Source organism: Lampetra planeri, chromosome 26 (assembly GCF_965212315.1).
Source record: "Lampetra planeri chromosome 26, kcLamPlan1.2.h2, whole genome shotgun sequence".
NCBI lineage: Eukaryota > Metazoa > Chordata > Hyperoartia > Petromyzontiformes > Petromyzontidae > Lampetra > Lampetra planeri.
This window is the reverse complement of record NC_136132.1, coordinates 5,550,268-5,569,432: the sequence shown is the minus strand read 5'-3', so window position 1 is coordinate 5,569,432 and position 19,165 is coordinate 5,550,268. Positions and strand designations below refer to the sequence as shown.

The following is a 19,165-nucleotide window of genomic DNA, read 5'->3' as shown; positions in this document are numbered from 1 at the left end:
TCCAGATAAACCTTGTGGAATCTAAGGACTCGTTTTCAGGGTGGCCCACCGTGGCATGTTTACCGGTTCACCGTACCGTGTTCGTCACCGCGTGGGAGGCAATCGGACGATCTCGGAGTAAACACGCGAATGGGAAGGGGGGTAACGCGGGAGCGCTGTGCAAGTCGGGGAGTTAACCTACTTGCTCTGGCTCCTCTAAGCACATCCGGTGGGCGTATGCAGTATTCCCACGTTATGCACGAACTTGCTATCCGGGATTTTGGTTCTCCACAAGTCGCATCTAAAACGCTGCACGACCGCATCGTGAGAGAGAAAGAAAGAAAGTGATGAGAGAGAATGTGATACGAGAAAGTGATGAGATAAAGTGATGATGGTGCTAATGCGTAGCATCATGATGCTACTGGGAAGTAAAGGGAAGTAGCATCATAATTTAAAGTAAGTTAATTTCAAAACTATTATTTCATACTTGATATTCTTGTTTTAGTTACTTTATGTTTATTGTCACAATTTTTGTGTTTCGATAATGTTGTTGTATTTAATAGCGAATTTGTGTATTCATTTAAGGTAATTAATTTAAAAGATAGGTTTTAATAGGTTTCCACCTTCCACGCCGCCAATGGTCGACCATGAACCGAATCAGGACCGGGCATGGCCGATGCGCATCAAAGATTCGGTGGCCTGCAAGTGCGGCCAGGAATCCCAAACCATCGACCACGTCGTAAACACTCCGCCACTGCTGTTTCACTCCTTCAAAGGACGAGATCCACTCGGTTTCTGAACAGACAATTGAGTGGATAACACATCAAAAATTTCGTCTTTTATCCGCTGCCATTAATCCATACGAAAGAAGATTTTTCGGGAAATTCGCTATTTGCGAGCGTCTCCGCGAACGTCTCCCTCGCGAGTAACGAGGGAATCCTGTACCAGAAATGATAGACGTAACCTACAAACCCTGCCTCCAAGTGTCTGCTTTACGCATGTGCACCTCTACATGATGGGAATGTTTTGTGTGTGTGTCCATTAAAAACAGTTGCACTTCACAAGCTTTCAAATTCACGCAGTTATTCAAGTAAGTGCAGTTTATCCGAATACACATTTTGGAGGAGGAAATCCACGGAAGGAATAAAAAAGCATTTGTCCGTCCGAAAACTATGTCCGACGTGCGAGAATGGGTTAATCAATTTTTACATTGTCTTTATTTTGTTGAATGAATGCATTTAGGCTGAATAGGTTTGAAGTTATCCATAATATAGGTTTTTTTGTGGGTTAGATTTCGTAAATATAAATGCGTCGTTAAACCGGCCACCACCCTACACAGCCAATTGGTAAATTTTGTCACGTAAACAAACTTGCCGATTCGTTACGAGTTTAGCACACTGGTGTGTTGGAGAGTAAACCCACAACATTTACAATTCGAGTACGACCGTTTGAAGTTGGGGTGTTTAATCAGACAGCTCTACTAACTGTGAGGTTATTGTACAAACGTCGCATTGATCAATGCACACAAGGCCGGTCGTGGCTCCTAAAGGTACGTCATTCTTTCTCGGAGAACATGAAAGTTGTTCAACGTATTCGCGTAGAAACAGAGCGGTTTGGATTCAAACAAGTTTAATAATATCTCCTGCATATTAACGGGAACCCAAATGACCGTTACCATTGACTGCCAGATATAACCGCGGCATGGGCCACTCCTTTTATATAATAAGAAATATGCGTAAATCAATGCACTTTTTTTCTCGAACAAAGTTTTGTACGGTCGTGGGAGGGGGGGAGTAAGTGAGTGAGAGGCAATAAAAAGGGGTAGCGGAGCCATTGTGTTGTCGCTCTGAGCGCCTGCAAACTTCTGGGATGGTGCCAGGTGGTCCATCTCCCGTTTGCTTTTGTTGGTGGCATGGGCTGCGTCACGACATGACGGTGCGGCGTGTCCCGGCACGGCGCTGGAGCGCGTTACTGAAACACGGGACTGGGCGGGTGAGTTAGCCAGTTATTCGGTGGGTGGGTGGGTGAGTGGATGGATGCGTGGGTGAGTGGGGAGCGGTAGCGTAGCGGTTAGCACTCTGCGCTATGAACCCAGTGACCCGAGTTCGATTCCCGCTCACGGCCAATACCCAGTGACGATTATCTGAACCGGTCATGGGCCTTCCTTGGGTCGACTCGGCCTCAAATGAGTACCTGGTTTGATGGGTAAACACCACCACTGGGGAGACAAAGGCGGCCGGGCGTGGTGTTGGCCACCCACCCTCTCGCGTGCTGTGCCGTCCCTCAGATGCTCGCTAACAGCACTTGCCCCAACAGTCTGTTTAGGTTCTGCGGGGGATCTTTGTATTTGTTGTGAGTGAGTGCGAAAGTAGTTGGGTTGGTGGGCTGATGAGTTGACTCGGTTGATGGATGCGTGAATGAGTGGGTGGGAGAGTGGCTAAATGAATAGAACGAGCAAGTGGTTGCTTTGGTCAGCGTGCCGTCAGCAACAATGTTGGAGGGCAATGGGCCATGGGGACAGAAGGGGTATCTTGCAACCCGGCAGCCTCACAGATGTAGTGACCTGGCTGTCGCTCCTAAAACAAAACAACCGAACACAGAGGTGGCTGGTGGCTTCGGGGGCTCGTAATGACTGGCGTCACATCACTGGGCCAACGCCATTAACAACCTGGGTTCAAACCCCAGCTTCCATAAAACTGTTTCCAGGTGTTCATTCGTAGAAAATGTATTGATCTCAGTTTCGTCACCATTTGAATAAAAAAAAAACTTATACAAGTGCATGAAGGTATACTCTGGCACATAAGCTGTTGTGTACAGTACATGCTTAGATGTTTTTAATGTGATGAAAAATATTGAACGAAGCGATCGTCTTCGAGGTTGGAGGCACGGTCGTGAGTGTGCGCTACGAGGAGAAACCAGGAGTCCTGTGATGCGTCTTCCAGGGTCGTTCCCCAGCTTCATGATGTGTTGCTCTACCGCCTGTAACGGGTGTATAGGTAGTGAGCTACTGAACAGCAATTTTTTCCTTTGTGCCAAGGCAACGGAAACATAAACAATGTCCAACATGTTCTTGGTTCTTTCGGTAAAGTCACGTAGAAGGGAAATAATAAAATAATAAAACATAATAAAATTAAATTCTCACGACGTTTCGGCCACAACACAAGCAGCCATCCTCAGGTGAAGAACAGAGCTGTCGGAAAGACAGCGTTCTAATGACCACAGAACGCTGTGGCCGAAACGTCGTGATAATTTTATTTTATTGGTTTATTTGTATTATTGTATTATTTCCCTTCTACGTGACTTTACCGAAAGAACCAAGAATATGAATCCCTGCAGTCACGAAAGCTTTAAATCGAAAAATGTTCAACATACGTGCGAATAAAACTCTAAACATCGAAAAGCAGCTGTGGATAGCAAATTGACCATTGTTAATTCATTTTAATATTGCTTTAACGTATCAAAAGCAATAACAATGCCCTCGGGTTATGTAGGTATACCTCAATGAGTCCACATTTTTTTTGTAAGGGCCCTGCATTCAGATGACTGACCACTGCTTGTTAATGAGGGTTCATATTTACGTTGTACTATATTGTTTTTCACACCAAGTATACTGCTTGAATCTGACCGTAATTGTGTTTTTATTTTGTGCCATTGCCCTTTGAGTGGCTTTCAAACAACGATTGCCTTCTCGCCAAATCGACCATTGTGTGTATGTACGCTGAACTTCTTTCACACCGTACTTAGCCAACCGTGCCAATTGTAGGTGCCGAGGAGATACAACAACCGTAAACACAAAATGCATTTCTAAAGACGCGAGTTTTCGATCTAGACCCATCCGCCTTCCGATTGGACGTCTCGCGCGCGCTCCGTGCGCGGATGGAGCCCGTCGGTTCGGGCATGCGCGCTCTCTCTCCCGGTTTTATCGCCGTGTTCTCCTACTCCCTCTTCCCCGTTCCCTCGCGCAAGCAAGCAAGCAAGCGCCGGGCTCGGCTATAATTAATTCATGCACCCGGGCAGCGACCACGCTCTGCTCAGGAACGTTGCCCGGGCCGCCGATCGATGGGACCGGGGGTGCTTTTTACCGCGAGCGGGGAAAATTAAATAATAAAAAAGCACTTCAGCATATTAGCCGGGGGGCCTCTAATGCGATTTGCATCGACTGCTTTAATGGAGTTTGTTTGGTACAAATGTTTTATGCCCTCTCCATGTTGGCCTGCTTGGTTCGGGTTCACTTTATATTTTGTGTTTTGATATTTATTCGTAGCCGCCGTTTCAGAGATGACCTGAATATACGTCAAACCGGCAAACTTTGTGAGGATGTAACTTTTGTAACAGCTTCGGTCGGCGCCATGGCGCAGCCGTTAGTACCCTGTCCAATTAATCCTGAGACGTGAGTTTGATTTTTCACCATGGTCGACATGAGTTGCGAATATGTATGCGAAACCGCATCTTGGGTCCCCCCCACCTCACCAACTCACACTCACCAGTGTGGTGAAGTGTGGTTGAACGGCCCCTGTGGCGAAGCCTTCATCCAGCTGTGGATTGACAAAGACTCTGACATTTTTGAATGGTTACCTTCGGCTTAGAAGCTCAAAAACAGCTCCAACATTTTTCTTTGACTTGTTGTTGGAGACAGCATTTTGCAACGTAAAAATGCAATGTGATGAAAATATCGTACGTTCGGAGGTAATACGTCAACAAAATAACTTTTAGGTTTCATCGTCACACGTTGAATTTGATTAATAATGCAGTACCAATGTCGAAAATAAATACGTTAAACGCGTGATAGATTTACCTAACAATCTAGAGGATTTGAACTCGAAACGTAGTATTGTAGAGCGAGTTCAGATGAACGTGCTCAGGGGAACAGACGGTGTGACCACTCAGGTGTGGGTCAGTGGGTCTGGGGGGGAATGCACTTCTTTGAGTCACGTGTGTTCTTAGTCCAGCCTTGGTGTCTCACGTGCATAGCCTGGCTCTTGATTTGGTCCAGACTTTCTATGTCTTGGATCTTGGGAGAGGGGACTGGGGTCCTGTGGGAGATCGGAGGGGGTCCTGGATTTACAGGTTTGGCTTTATTCTGCAGTTAAAACCGTCATGGCCATGAGGTCCTTTTAAGTGATTTGCGCTTGTTTGTTAAATATTTAGGGCCAAAGCCATGTTTATAGGAGGAGGGAAAAGTTTGAGTATTCCTTTCCAAGTAATGCATAATTTATTATGATGTGAAACTTGAATTACGCTTGTTTCAAAGCACACAGCATACAGTGTTATGTATAACGTGCAATTTTTTTCTTTCCTGGGCCAAAATAATTAGTGGCTTTCCTTTAGCTTAACAGGAAGTTAGCTGTGTGTTCGGTTTTCCATTTTTTGCCCAAGTTGAAAATCTTTACCATTGAATACTGCTGTTTACAAAGAGACATGGGTCGTATCATTGAATTTGTTCATGTTGGGTGAGTTTGTGGAGCCTCCTAGTGATGTGTCTATTTTTAGTAAGGAGTGCAGTGTTTGATTATGTTTGCACAGCCTAACTTCATTAGGCCTCTAACCGCTTGTTTACGAATGTCCGTGGGTTGTTTTACTTTACCATGGCCACGCGGAATGGCCCTGCTAAGCTGCTCACAGATGATTCATTCACAAAGAGGATCCCTAGTTGAGGAAAACGTTAGTTTTCTCTATTATTGTTATCGAGTTATTTATTCGGAAAATCCTCACTGACTCTTAGGACTTATTTTCCGACGGTTCCTCAGTTGGGATGTTTGGCCACTCACTTGTTGATGAGTATTATTCACTTCCGAACAGTCTGTGTTTTCCGGTTGTACTCTGTGTTGCTTGGCATGATGTCCCAACGTTTCACTCCAGGTGCTGGAAGCTTCTTCAGGAACTGTCTTAAGCAGTTCCTGAACTGAAGAACTTCCCGTTCCTGAAGAAGCTTCCCAGCACGATGAGCGAAATCGTCAGGCATCATGCCAAACGACACGCAGTACAAAACACATCAGAGAGCTATCCTCAGTACAACCATGGAAACCTACACGCCTGTGGTTAATTTTCGAAAGCGCAGTAAACAAACGGCGAATAACGTCCCTTTCGGAAGATGAGACAACCTCTGCCGCAGTAGCCACGGATGAAGTCGTCCGAGATATTGGGGGAAGAGGGGGAGGTCCTGGCGATTGGCAAACCTTGGACCCGCGGATCGACGACCGTGTGTGCCGCCGTTCTCCACGCTCGCTCAAGCTGCCAAAACCTTATCATGACTAAAAGTAAACAAGCGCGCTGGAATTTGCTCGGTTTAGATTCAAACAGGCAACAGGTGGTCGATGATGGGCATGTGTTGGAGGAATTTGATTGGTGGCGGCGACATTTTCCCCAGCGTCCGTCATGAAGCATTCTGGGAGGAATGGCTGCGCCGTCTATTGCCGTGCTCGAGTCTAAGAGGCGGCCTTGATTTGTTATAATTTTTCATCGCGGGCTACTGCAGACACGAAGGCGAGAGGCTTTTCTGATGATTCCTGAGATGAAACCGGCATACAGTTTGTTACATTGTCCTGCTGCTGTCTAAAAATAATAATGACAATTTTGACTCTTGTTTCAGTTGGTGGCCTAAAAGCGAGGCTGCGCGCGATACACACGCGCAAGTATGGGCGATGTCACGTAACATGCAAGGCATGATGGGAGGACCAATCCTATGGTCACAATCGTACCATTGGCTGTTTAGAAGTTGCCCTTTGTGTGTATGAATACTCTTAAAAGTGGGCGAGGGTTGTTATTGTTCTTAGAAATGTGATTTTTTTATGGCCTTTTCTACAATAACCTGTATTGTTATCATCAACCACTGTCTACTGCTGGCTAAAGTCCACCCCATGCCGTCAGAAATCCATCTCACTCCTCTGCGAGAGTCCTCCTCTTGGGTGCAAACATTCCTTTGGGGGTCGTACCACGTTGCTGTCCATTGGCTATTATCCCTTCTCGTGATGTATCCTGCCCAGGCCCGCTTACTCTCATGAACAGTCGATATGAAATGTTTGATTTGCATTTGTTCTGTGATCCATGTGTTCCTATTTCTGTCGCTTTGAGCGTAAATTCCAAGTATGCATCTCCCGATGCACCATTCGTGCACTTTTGAGCCGTCCCATTTTCTTTACTTTGTTTTATTTTTTAACTAAAATGGAATTATTACGATACACGGCTGTAATTATGATTTACATACTTTTATTAGTCATACAATTGTCGGTTTACTCGTCATGCATTTCTTAAATATTCGCAGTAGAGAGGAGCAAAAATTACGAGAAAAAAAATAGACGTTTATTCATGTGGAACCTCAAAAAATAAAAATCTGAAAAGCATGTGGATATGACACGTGGCACGTGTGTGATTTCGCTGTGTGTTGTGAGTCAGTCCCCGCTTTTTTAAGTCTTTCATTCTGCCGTGTCCTCGTCTGAATACGACAGTAACACCGGTTTCAAATTCCACACTTTGTCAACGCACCTCGCATCTCAAGATGCTTTTACAAAAATTAAGCAAAAAAAAATCACATTCGCTAGAGAAGGGGCAATGGGGATGGTGGGGGGGGGAGATAGGGCAGGGTAACGCGGGGACCGAGGAGAGGGAGCGACGCTGCAGCACAGCCCAAGATGAAGCAACCAGGGCCCGTCGTCAACAGCGACGACGACGATGCTGATGATGAGCTTCGGGGGCAGCCGCGGCAGTCGGGGCAGCACCAGTGAGCCAGTGGGCAGTATACATGGACCAATCCTCATCGCGGAACGCTATTCCTCCAAACCATCCCTTAGCCTGACTCCGAGGTACAAACTTCTCCGCCGAACACGGCTGACGGTCAAAATAACGCGTGGACTGCGTAACCAGCTGAGAGTTCATTGAGACAAGTCACTGTTGGGAGGCGCAGACCGGCTGCGTGAGTGAGGGTGAGCAAGTCCACGTGGGCACGCACCCACGGGTGGGTGCGGCTGCATATCTGCGTGTGTGTTCGTGCTGGTGTCCGTTACTATACAAGTCTTGCCCTGCATTCTGTGTGTACGTCTGTGTTTTGTGCGCGCACTGTGCATTGCAGTGAGTGGTGGGAGAGTGCTTTGCGCGCTGCGTTACAATTATGATGACCTGGGTTAAATTCCTGATAAAAGTGGCTGCCGAGTGTTGCGTGTGTGTGTATGCTACACTTCCATAATACAGGTTTTTTTTGGGTTAGATTCCGTAAATATAAATGTGTTGTGAAACCCACCACCACCCGACACAGCCAATTAGTAAGGTTTGTCTTGTAAACAAAACATGCCAATTTGTAACTAGTACAGCACACCAGTGTGTTGGAGAGCAAATCCACAACATTTACAATCTGAGTAATCGGATTTGGCATGTTCTGTTTACGTGACAAACCTTACTAATTGGCTGTGTCGAGTGGTGGTGGGTTTAACAACACATTTATATTTACGGAATCTAACCCAAAAAAAAAATCTGTATTATCGATGATATTGGTCGCGAAAGCCGACGTGTTAAACTATGTCCAACTTCCTCCGCACCATACATAGCCAACTGGCCATGGTGCTGGCCATGCTTGCCACCATCAGTAATGACCGCACTTGCCCACAGCACTCATGCCAACATCGCAACCAGATATGGGAACATTTGCATTCTCGTCAGAGTGCGTGCACACTGGCATTTGCTGCGCCGCGCGTTTGTGGGTGCGACTCCGCAATTCCGCGGGAGAGGCATTTCAAGAACAATCTGTTCACGTTTAGCGAGGTAATAAAATGGGCGCTTTTATGCGCGTCGCACCAGGCAGCTGCGTGAGAACGTTTAGGAGCTATCAAAGCCCAAACAAACCATTCTGTTAAATCGTGTGATAATGAAGCCTCATGTTTCTCGCTGCAATTTTCATTGCTGTAAAATTGCCCCCTTACCAATCCTTCAGGGCGCCATTCCCAGCCTTGCCAAAAGGGTATTCCCGAATACTTTATTTTACCTTGGAAGGGGATTTAGCATGTACACACTCCTACCCCTTTTTCCCACCCCGCACATCTTATTGCCAAAGCTTACAGATGTCATTTGTACACACGTAGCTATACGTACACGAATCACACCTCGGTTGGGATTATACGTAGCAACCTTCGGCCGCAACTTGCGAAGTCCTTGGCGGGACTCTCCTGAAAGAAAGTTCACGAGCCTCGGTCCCTCCGGCGAAAGAAGAGCGCACAAGTGTTGTCATCACATCCACGCCTCTATTTAAGGAACGAAACAGGTGGACTTCTCCACAAATCTGGCTGTCGCCTGATGAAGCTAGTTGTAATTACTGGCGAAACGTCGTACTCAGATTGTAAATTGTTGTGGCTTGGCTCTCCAACACACCGGTTAGTGCTGTACTAGTGACGAATTGGAACGTTCTGTTTACGTGACAAACCTTACTAATTGTCCGTGTCGGGTGGTGGCGGGTTTAACGACACGTTTATATATTTACGCGATTTAACCCAAACAAAACCTGTATTATGGATGATTTTGGTCACGAAAGCCTCCCACGTGTTAAGGTTCTGTAATACTGCTTCTCGTGTCTTTATGGCACTGTGATGTGGTCAGAGCGCCCTCTTCGGTAACAATCCGCCCATTGCGCGGGCTTTGTGTGCCGTGCAGCAGACGGGGTGGGGGGGTGTTGGGTTCGTGCGAGACTTGAACGTCGTTGTGCTCTGTCCCACACGCCGGTGGCTGCGAACGTAACCCCACAACACGCGGCTTTGCCTTCGAAAGATCCCCATTTCCACACCCCCCCGCCCTTTAGATCCAAGTTAGCCGAACAACAACAAAAAATGCCCCGCGGAATGTGCGCATCCCTTGCACATTTTTTGGGTTGTCCGTTTCATGTTTTGTGTGCGCCGACGCCGACTGCCTGGGATGTGACCTTTGCTGCCAACCATTAAAGCGACGTTTTAAACGATAATAGTTTCAAAAAATTTAATTATTGTTCCCTCCGTGTCGGTGGTTGTCTGGACATTGCATCGAGAAGCATGTTTGTGTTCGCTAACGCAATGTCAGCATTTACGAGCACCGGGGTGGGTGTATGCATTGTAATGCATTAGGTGAAGGTGGCGAAATTTTTTTTAACACTTATATGGGACTATCGTTTTTAATGAAAAATAATTGATAATACATTGTAACATGATAAGCGCTTCAAAAAGTCAGTCTCTCACTTGTTCGCCATCATTGTCAACGCGTGGCTGGAATCTTCTCCAGGTTGTCTCCAGAGCCCGGAGGCACATATCACGAGGTGTTGTTGCAAATTCTCAGAAGTGTTAACATGTTTTTGAAGCACCCTGCATTATCAATGCCATTCTGCGTTTGGCTGCTCTTTGGCGGAGAGCTTTTGCAGGGTGCTAAGCACACGGTTTCCATTCTTGGCATTTGCAAAGCGGAGCAGTGACACTGTACCTGGGCCTCTACTACGTTGGCTTGGCTTGAATTGAGTACCTGGTGCATTACGTAAACATCAGCACTGGGGAGACACAGGAGGCTGGGCACTGCTCACCACAATACTCCCTCGTGTGCCATACCAGCCCTAATAGGGGCCCGCTAACAACATTTATTATTTGTCCCCAACTTTCTACGGAGGCTATACGGGCGGCAGGGGTTGGGCAGGGGGGGATCTCTGTCTTTGTGCTTCTTTGTCCATTTGTACATGCACATGTGTACATGTGCATGTGTCTGTGCTTGGGGAGCGGTGGCGCAGTGGTTAGCACGCTGCGCTTCAAACCCACCGGCAGAGACCCGAGTTGGATTCTCACTCAAAGCCAACATCGGCGACGATTATTTGAACCTGGTCCTGGGTCTCCCCTAGGTCGAATTAGTGTTAAATGGGGAGAAAAAGGTGGCCGTGCGTGGTGCTGGCCAACCACCCCCTCATGCGCCGTGCCGGCCTTCATAGGTGCTGCTCGCTATAACAGCACTTGCCCCAACAGTCTGTTAAAGGCTCCGCGTGATGGGTGGGGTGGGGATCTCTGTCTCTGCGTGTGTCCGCATGCATGCAGCAGGAGGACCTGTTGGCCCAGCAGGCGTTTGAGGAGGCTCGCAGGCGAGCGCGCGACTTTGAGGACCGGGAGCGGGTGCACCGCGAGGATCTGGAGGTCAGATAGAGCTCTCGGCGACACACGGCGGCGTCGGCGCCGCCAGGCGTGGCCTCGGCCCTCTCTCAGTGCTGCATCCCCATCCTCCCCACACCCCCCCCCACCCCCCCGTTGTCAGTGGGGTTCAACTGCTGATGGCAAGTGCAGTTAGTGAGCGCCCGTTACGGACTTGTCGAGGGTGCGAGCGTCGACGGGGTGCTTCTGAGTGTAACGTCCGAGGCTGATTCGATGTGGTGGGGAAGTGGTTAGATGGATTCGGATTGCCCATTGGGTGTGCGTGGCTAGGAATCTTGAGCCCCCCGTTGCACTGGGGTCCGCGAGAGGTCAGTTTGCCCAATGGACTCTGGCGCATATGCACGCGTGCGCGTGTGTACGTGAGTGTGTACGTGATCGCACGTGCGTTACACGCAGAACCGTACAAGATGGAATGCACCGTTCATCACGAATTACTGAAATCCGATTGTAAAATAAAATTGTCATCTTCTGTTTCTGACAAAATGGTGCACGTTGTTTCTGTTAGTATTCAATGCTCAATAAATGTCTCTAGTACAACCACAATGGGCATAATCGCGTGTTCCTATGATTGTGTGCTTGTGGGTATACGTTACCGTGCCTGATTTGGCTTACGCACAATTGCACCTGCGTGTGTGCCTGTGTCAACGTGTGTTACGTAGCATATCTCTGTGTGCACGCGCTTGTTGTGTGTGTGTGATTGTACGTTCGCGTGCGTGTGTTTGTGTTCCGCGTGTTCCCGTGCGACTATGTACGTCTCCACCGGTGTGCGTTTTGAGATTGTGCGTGTGTGTGCGTGTCCGCATGTGTGGTGTTTTTATTTTATTTTTTTGACCCAGGGGAGGAGACACCCGGACACGAGTCCCAACTCTGGAGGCATGAACAGCGCAGACGAACTCAAGCTCCGCTAAACGAAACCAAGAACCCCGATAAATATCACTGCCTGAATAAAAACGGAAAAACTTACAAAAAAGTGTTTTATGGAGTTCGAAAGGAGAGCAAAAAAAGCTAACGAAACTGCGTTGGATTCTTTTAACTTTTTAAACAAGATGCCCTCTTGCTTCCTTTATATTCCTCTTCTTACAATCAAAATTTAATTTCGCGAATATAGAGAAACAGCGTTTAAGCAGCTGGCGGCGGGCACCTGGGCTTGTCCCACCAGCCGTCATCGTGTGGAGAAGCCTTCCGTGGGGCAGCTGCTCGACGTTTTGCCCGCTGCGTTCATCACACAGGGACAGGAATAAACTTGTGCACGAGGGGGAGTCATCTGATAGATGCATTGGCTTTTATTTCTTGAGGGGGGTGGCGGGTGGGGGAAAAAGGTGCCTAGAATCCATACGAGTGCATTGTTAACTGATAAAACGCCAAAAAAGATATACATAGAGAGAGAAAGGCATGTAACACGATGAAAGAAACGAGAAGGACTTAGCGTGCATGGAAAGTTTTTTTTTCTCCTCCTGGAGATATTTCCGAGATGAGTAGAGTGACCCTGTGGAGGAGCAACAAAGGGCAAGCCGTCGCTGTGATGTCGGATGTAATTTTACCCCCCCACCCCTCTCTCTTTAGACTGCTCGTGATCAATAACTGGAAACCTTCGGGAATCTCAGTCCCTAGCATCCCCATGCGCTGCGACGTAAATAACCTCGGCAACTGACCTCGGCGCAGATGTGCAGATGCGTTGCAGCGATCTGTTTTTTTTTCTTTGAAAGTTGATACGAATAATTCCGTTTATTCCGTGACGCGGCGTTACAAATCGTCTCTGTATCACGCTTCGGACTGAGCGGCATTTCGCTGTGGATAATCGCAGTCTGTTTACAATTCTTGTTTCTCGGCAGTGCTCGGGATAGGGGGGAATGAGTTTAATCTTGACATCAAATTCACATGGGCAGTTTTCACCCGTTTTTGGAAATTAATGACGCAACAAATGAATTTTAGAGCGATGTATAAATAAAATAATTAGGTGTTTAGCGACGATCTGTATTCCCAGTTTTGCCTTGCTGCAGTTTGGCCAAGACATTAATCTTTACTGGTAACGGGGCCTTACACAAGCATAAGAGAAAGTAGGATTATTGTGATGTTTCCTAAATTTAGTTTTTGCAGGTACGATCAATCAAATATTTAAAAATGTATCATACCTGGCCCTTTTAAAAGCGAACACGACGGGTAAACATACACTTCACACGGGAATGTCTGATTATTATTTTGTGGTTATATTAACGTTTTTCTTTGTTTCAAACTCTCGGCCTTTTCAAAGCGGGTGTGAATCTTAACTAATCATCTCGTTCCAGGCTTTTGTCCCTGAGGAGAAAACCGTTTCCCCTATTTTTGTAGGGCCCAATTGTGCTTTAAGCGCGAGTAAACGTTTGGGATCAATGTGTATTTATTTTCTTTGAAAAATATTACCGAATATCACACGTTAAGTTAGTCTATCCCCGTATGCTCGGGTGGTGGTGGGGGATATATTTTGTGGGGTGGGATCTATGCTATCATCAATCGGTTTGTAATGTTTTTTTATTAGAACGAGATAGCATCGGTTTGTAAACGTAGTGGATGTAAATTATTCCCTTTTTTATGACTCCACAAACTTTTCTTTAAAAACGAAGAGAAAATAATTTATCTTTTAAAATCAGTGATTATTGAACATTTCCACTTAATTCTTCACAGCCCAAAATACAACTCATCCAATTTCTTGAAACTTAATTGACTCTTCTTTCTCCATGCGCGGGGGTTACAGGAATTACGTTTTTTGCGTCTGCTAAATTGTGGCGCTGCATTTGTTGATGATCTAATGCAGTTGGGTTAGTTTTACATTATCTCTGTTTGGTTTCCCCGGAAACCCCATTGGCTCCATTTATGGTGAAGTTTGTATTGCCCCCCCCGCTCCCCCACTATTGACTAATGCACAGCAGATAACAAGTTTAATAACGAGCCTACAGTGCAAAGAGAGGTCATTTGAAGTCTAACTAATCATCTCGTTCCAGTGGGTGGTGTACTCTGACTTAACAAAGAAAAAATGCGAAATTAGCTTCGTTGTCAAAAAAAACAAGCAAATGTTCTTCAACGTTGAGCCTAAATTGTAATTCCTTTTTTGCGGGTTAAAATTAGCAGCCTTTGATCAATTAATTATTCTGAATTATGTAAACCACACAATTACTACAGCTGTGTAGTTCTGTATAGATATCGTGCAGCAAATTAAACAGCACCAACACATCCAATCACTTAGTTTTTTATAAATATTATTTTACGTGTCACTTCAAAGCAAAGTTCAGCTGTCGCTTTATTCGATACGTAACGTAAGTCCTAATTAGTTTATTTTATATATAGCGAAAGATGCCCCCGAGGAATGGAAACCAATCGTTCATAACCTCGAGGGGGGAGGCCTCGTTTCTCATCAAATGCAAACTGTGGACGGATCTTTGCCTCCAATAGTTTTGTTGTTGTTTGGCAATGGGACCTCGAGTTGTATGTTCATCATCACGTTTCACCTTTTTTGAATACCCCCAACGTTAATCCAACGTTGTGATGGTTGTCCTTCGTATTACCCCTCCGCATTCGCGTATCTCAGCTGTTACAGAAACTGCCATTGTCTGTTTTGCACTATTACGTTTTGTTTTTATACATGTGTGTGTGTGTTTATTATTATTGATTTGTACACTCTTTATTTTATAGGATAGATCATCGCCATGTTTGACCTATGATCAAAGCTTTTTCGTGCTCGTTTTTAAATAAGTCTCGTAGGCGGACGCTTTGCTGATGTTCTGTTTTTGGCCTCGTGTGTGTTGTTTTAACCCTTGCAGCTGCAGCAAGCATGGGCACCTAAGATGTCGGTGGAAACTTAACGCCACCACTTATTGCAAATCTTACTCGCGTACGCTTCTTTATGGGTCTCACTGCTGGAAAACAAAAGCACAATTAGTAGATTGTAAAACTGAAATATGTTGGTCATGATATTTTTTTATCAATTGTATTATTTTTTATTGTTCATCTATAGGTATGGGATGTGGCTTGAGCATTCATTGTTGTTAATTTTGCTTAAACTGTTGTACGGAATGCATTAAGTGTAGCCTGCATCTTATAACCACAGCGTTCAGGAAATATCCTTTCAAACAAGTTTTACGGGGAATCAAATGCAGTATTAAAATTCATCCTAAAGTGGAAAATTATACAATCCCTAAAGCTAGATCCGTTAACAGATATACAGGTCCAATACAAAATAGTACATTTCAAGAAACATTGAAGGAAACACGTAAATAGTTATCACTGTACAATATGATCTTTGGAAACATGTTTTAATTTGCTATCAGAATCAAAATACATCCCACGTGACACGGTAAAGCGTTTAAAACCACTTGAGGATAACAGTGATTGTGATACAGTACTATAAAGCCGAAACCATTTGAGAATGAGATAATCGACGTTTGCATTGCCTGGGTATAGGAATCGGAATTAAGCATCCTGCAAATATAGCAATGATGTAGCGGACTCGATTCGCTGCTGGGCACGCGGCTACATTAAAATAAAACGGAGTAGGAGTGCGAGCGAGTCTACAAATGCCACCAGTGTCCAATGAAAATCATATCACTGCCCCTCGTACCCATTAAGGCGTTTTACATTTTAAATTGTTTGGCTATTTTCACATCTGTTGCTCTTGCAGCGTTGCCCAATCCCGCCGGTCCAGTTCACAATATCTTCCTTTTCTTTTATCAGTTGTGCTCTCAACCTCAGACGCTCCATCGGCTGCTCCGTGAGCACGTGGCGGGTGTCTTTGGGCGAGCGAGCGTTTAGTCCGGTCGCAAATTTGGGCGAGTGTCTTTAAAACCGAACAAGCAGTAGAGAGGAGAGGTGAAGAAGGCTTCTGACGGAGCTTCGTCTTGCCTCCCACCGCCGCCTGCCCCCCCCTCCCCCCGTCAGCTGCGGGAGAAGTCCCTGCGGCGAGAAGCGACGCTGGGACTGTCTGTGGCCCTTTGCGAATTACGGTTTTCAATGGGCTCCCCTCCGCCGTTCCCCTCCGCTTGTCGCCACGCAGTGTTATTTTGTTGTTGTCCAGTTTTTGCTTGGGTTTAATAAATTTCGATTTAAAGCTTTCGTGACTGCAGGGATTCATCTTCTTGGTTCTTTCGGTAAAGTTACGTAGAAGGAAAATAATAAAATAATAAAAATATTAATTAAACATAATAAAATATTCTCACGACGTTTCGGCCACAACGCAAGCAGCCATCCTCAGGTGAAGAATCAGAATTATTTTATTATGTTTTATTTTTATTATTTTCCTTCTACGTGACTTTACCGAAAGAACCAAGAAGATGGGTTTAATAAGTCAAAAGGTTCGTTTGACCGAGTTTTTACGATTTAACTTTTTGTGTGTTAGCACATTTTCAGTCTCTTTCTCCCCCCCCCCCCCCCGATTGTTTTTGTATCCCATTCCGGGCTTGACTTTTTCTTTGTTTTGCTTCAGTGGTTATGTAGGCTCTTATTTACATGACTACAAAATACCGTATGGTATACGCAGCGTTGGGCGAGGGGTCGTGCACCAGTAATTAAACTGAATCTTTCAAATCACATTGCATGATACGAAAACATATTTTCCAAACATTTTTAACTCTTTGTTTGGTTTGCACTAGCAATATTTTCTCCGAGTCGCAATTCGTTGCCTTTATTGTTTGAGCTCTGGTTAACAAGAAGCATTACATTTCATTGACATTTTTTGCGCCAAGAAAATAGTGACCTGCTCCACGGGTTTTGTCGATAGCTCCCTAGGAGGTGGGGGATATCGTGAGAGGTGTGATGTAATAAGGAGGCAAAGTGCTAGTCTTTCTGCCCTCCTTTGCCAAACACATATCGAATCAAACGCAGCTCGCACGTACAATCATCACCTTAAGGGTTTTTTTCCCCTTACTTTTTAATTGCAAGTTCTGCTTAGTGGCCACGATTGTGATGCACTGTTGCCGTTCGCAAATGCCGTCAGGAATGTTTATAGGCATAGGAATCTATAAAATAAAAAGAGCATTTTTTTTCTCTTCTGCTAATGGTGTTGGACAATTAAAAGATAATTTAAATTGTGTTGATGGGGGGGGGGAAAAGTACGAATGTACGAGAGAGTCGTTCTTTCAGAGTTGCCTCAGCCATGTGAAAGCCATATAAAATCCCATTGACCCAAAACACGGACGAGTTTGTTATTTTTTCAAGTGATATCAACTTGTGTAGAACCGCGTGGGTCACTTTGCTGGCTTGCACTCGATTGCATGTGTGCTCGTTTGAAAATGTGCTTTTAAGAGATGTTTATTTAATAACATGGTTTGTATTCTTATTTAATTTACTTAACTTTTTAAATTCGAATGTTGGCTCCATTACTAAGGATATTGGAATTACATTTATTTTGAAAAAGATTCATGTCACATCATCTTTAATCCTTTCAGCTCCCTTAACGGAAAAAAAATCTACGCTGACATGATTTACCACTCTGAGCGTAATATAAATATAATTGTTTTACAACTGGTTATAATGACGATCTGGCTTTCATATCACCGACAGTTTTACATTTAACTATTATTAGCATAACCCGTTCAACAAAGATATCTGATAATGGATGTATCATGTATGGCTCTTTTTACGCTTGGATCCTGCAGGAAAATGTGTGGTGTTGTTAAATGTTACGCGAGTGAGAATGTGAATTCTAATGGTGACATTCAGCAGGTCACATGGGCCATTTTTGCTGGATGAGTGCAGTCTGATGTTCGTTAAGATCGCTCCTTGCAGGGTTTAAAATGAAACCCAGCGGTATTTACGTAAAAATCATTCTTTGAAATGTCGGATGTTTTTTTTTCATTTCTTTTTTTAAATATATGCACTATAAATTAATATTGCATGCTTGGTCAGTTCCAAATATGTTAAAATGTTTGATTATTATGGAAAGAAAAGTGAGCATTAATGAACGTTAATGGGTCTGTTTAATTGTTTTACATTTTATTTACTTAAATCTGTAAGATAACTTCAAAGTAGAACAAGCACCGTATCTGTTGCCACGTTTTTTCGGTGCGGGGGGAGTCGCGGCCCAAAAGATAAAAATGACACTCTGTGTTGTGCGTGCGCATCCCCAAATGATGAGTACCAAGCAATGCAAACATGCTTACAGTTTTGTTTTTTAACCGGAGCACCTGGAAAAATATTTAAACATTTTTTTCTCATTCTATGCTTGCAATAAAGTATCTTTTGACAAAAAAGTCTCGAGCTTGACCACTTTCTGCTAGCCAAGTGAATTGCACGCCTTCGCCTAAAAAGTCAAGGAATCTTTAAAGTCGTCGATAATGGGCATGCAATGATTTACCACCTCCCCCACCCACATCAGTTGTGGTGAAATGCAGTAACGAAAGCTTTAAATCGAAATGTCACGATTTGATTTAAAACCAGAGTGGAACCGAACTGTGAACTCACGTTAACCGCACATTTTCCTGAAATTAAACCAAAAAGCGAAACTTCTGTTCCGAATCAACCCCCTCCAACACCCCCCACCCCCTCCCCAAGAAAAATAAGGATTTAGTTCACAGTTTTAACCGGTTCAAAATGTTTTTGTGCTTATTAGCCGTGGTGTTAACACTGAAAGTGGGCGTAATCTCTGAGCCATATTGGTGTTCTAATCATAAGAGGGGCAGTCATGCGGGCGGCTCATAATCACAAGGTTGAGATTTCAAATCCGTCTGGGTTCAAAAAACATGTGTACCACTTTGTGGTAACTCTGACATTCTCCACAGATCTAATCATACACCAATCGTAACCGCTTCATTCGGTTTTACGGTAAACCCAACCGCTACCCAAAAAAATCAGTCGGTTGAACTTCCCAGATTAAACGATCAATAATGTTTTTTCTGTCTATATTTTTACGGTCTAATTTGTATCGCTTTTTATTGTTGTTGCCGGGCACAGTAGCCTAAATGGATCAGTGTATAGTTAGCACATATTGTGCATAGTAAATGTATCCATGAACAATTCAGTGCATGAATCATTGAGTTTAATAACAGATTTCTTTTTTATTCAATCAATATGCATCATTATGCACCTCG

General features: G+C 44.8%; 1 protein-coding gene across 3 annotated transcripts in view; it reads left to right on the top strand.

Moving 5' to 3' along the window:
• Window positions 1-18,328, top strand: part of LOC144727623 (core-binding factor subunit beta-like) — a 74,716-nt gene extending 56,388 nt beyond the window's left edge. Inside the window, exons 5-6 of one of the 3 annotated variants that reach the window (XM_078606577.1) lie at window positions 11,004-11,096; window positions 11,948-18,328. In XM_078606577.1, the coding sequence (XP_078462703.1) occupies window positions 11,004-11,096; window positions 11,948-12,019 (165 nt within the window). In that variant the 3' untranslated portion in view covers window positions 12,020-18,328. Of the gene's footprint in view, window positions 1-11,000; window positions 11,097-11,947 lie in introns of all 3 variants that reach the window. The other 2 variants (XM_078606575.1, XM_078606578.1) reach the window with 2 other exon arrangements.
• The last annotated feature ends 837 nt before the right edge of the window (window positions 18,329-19,165 follow it).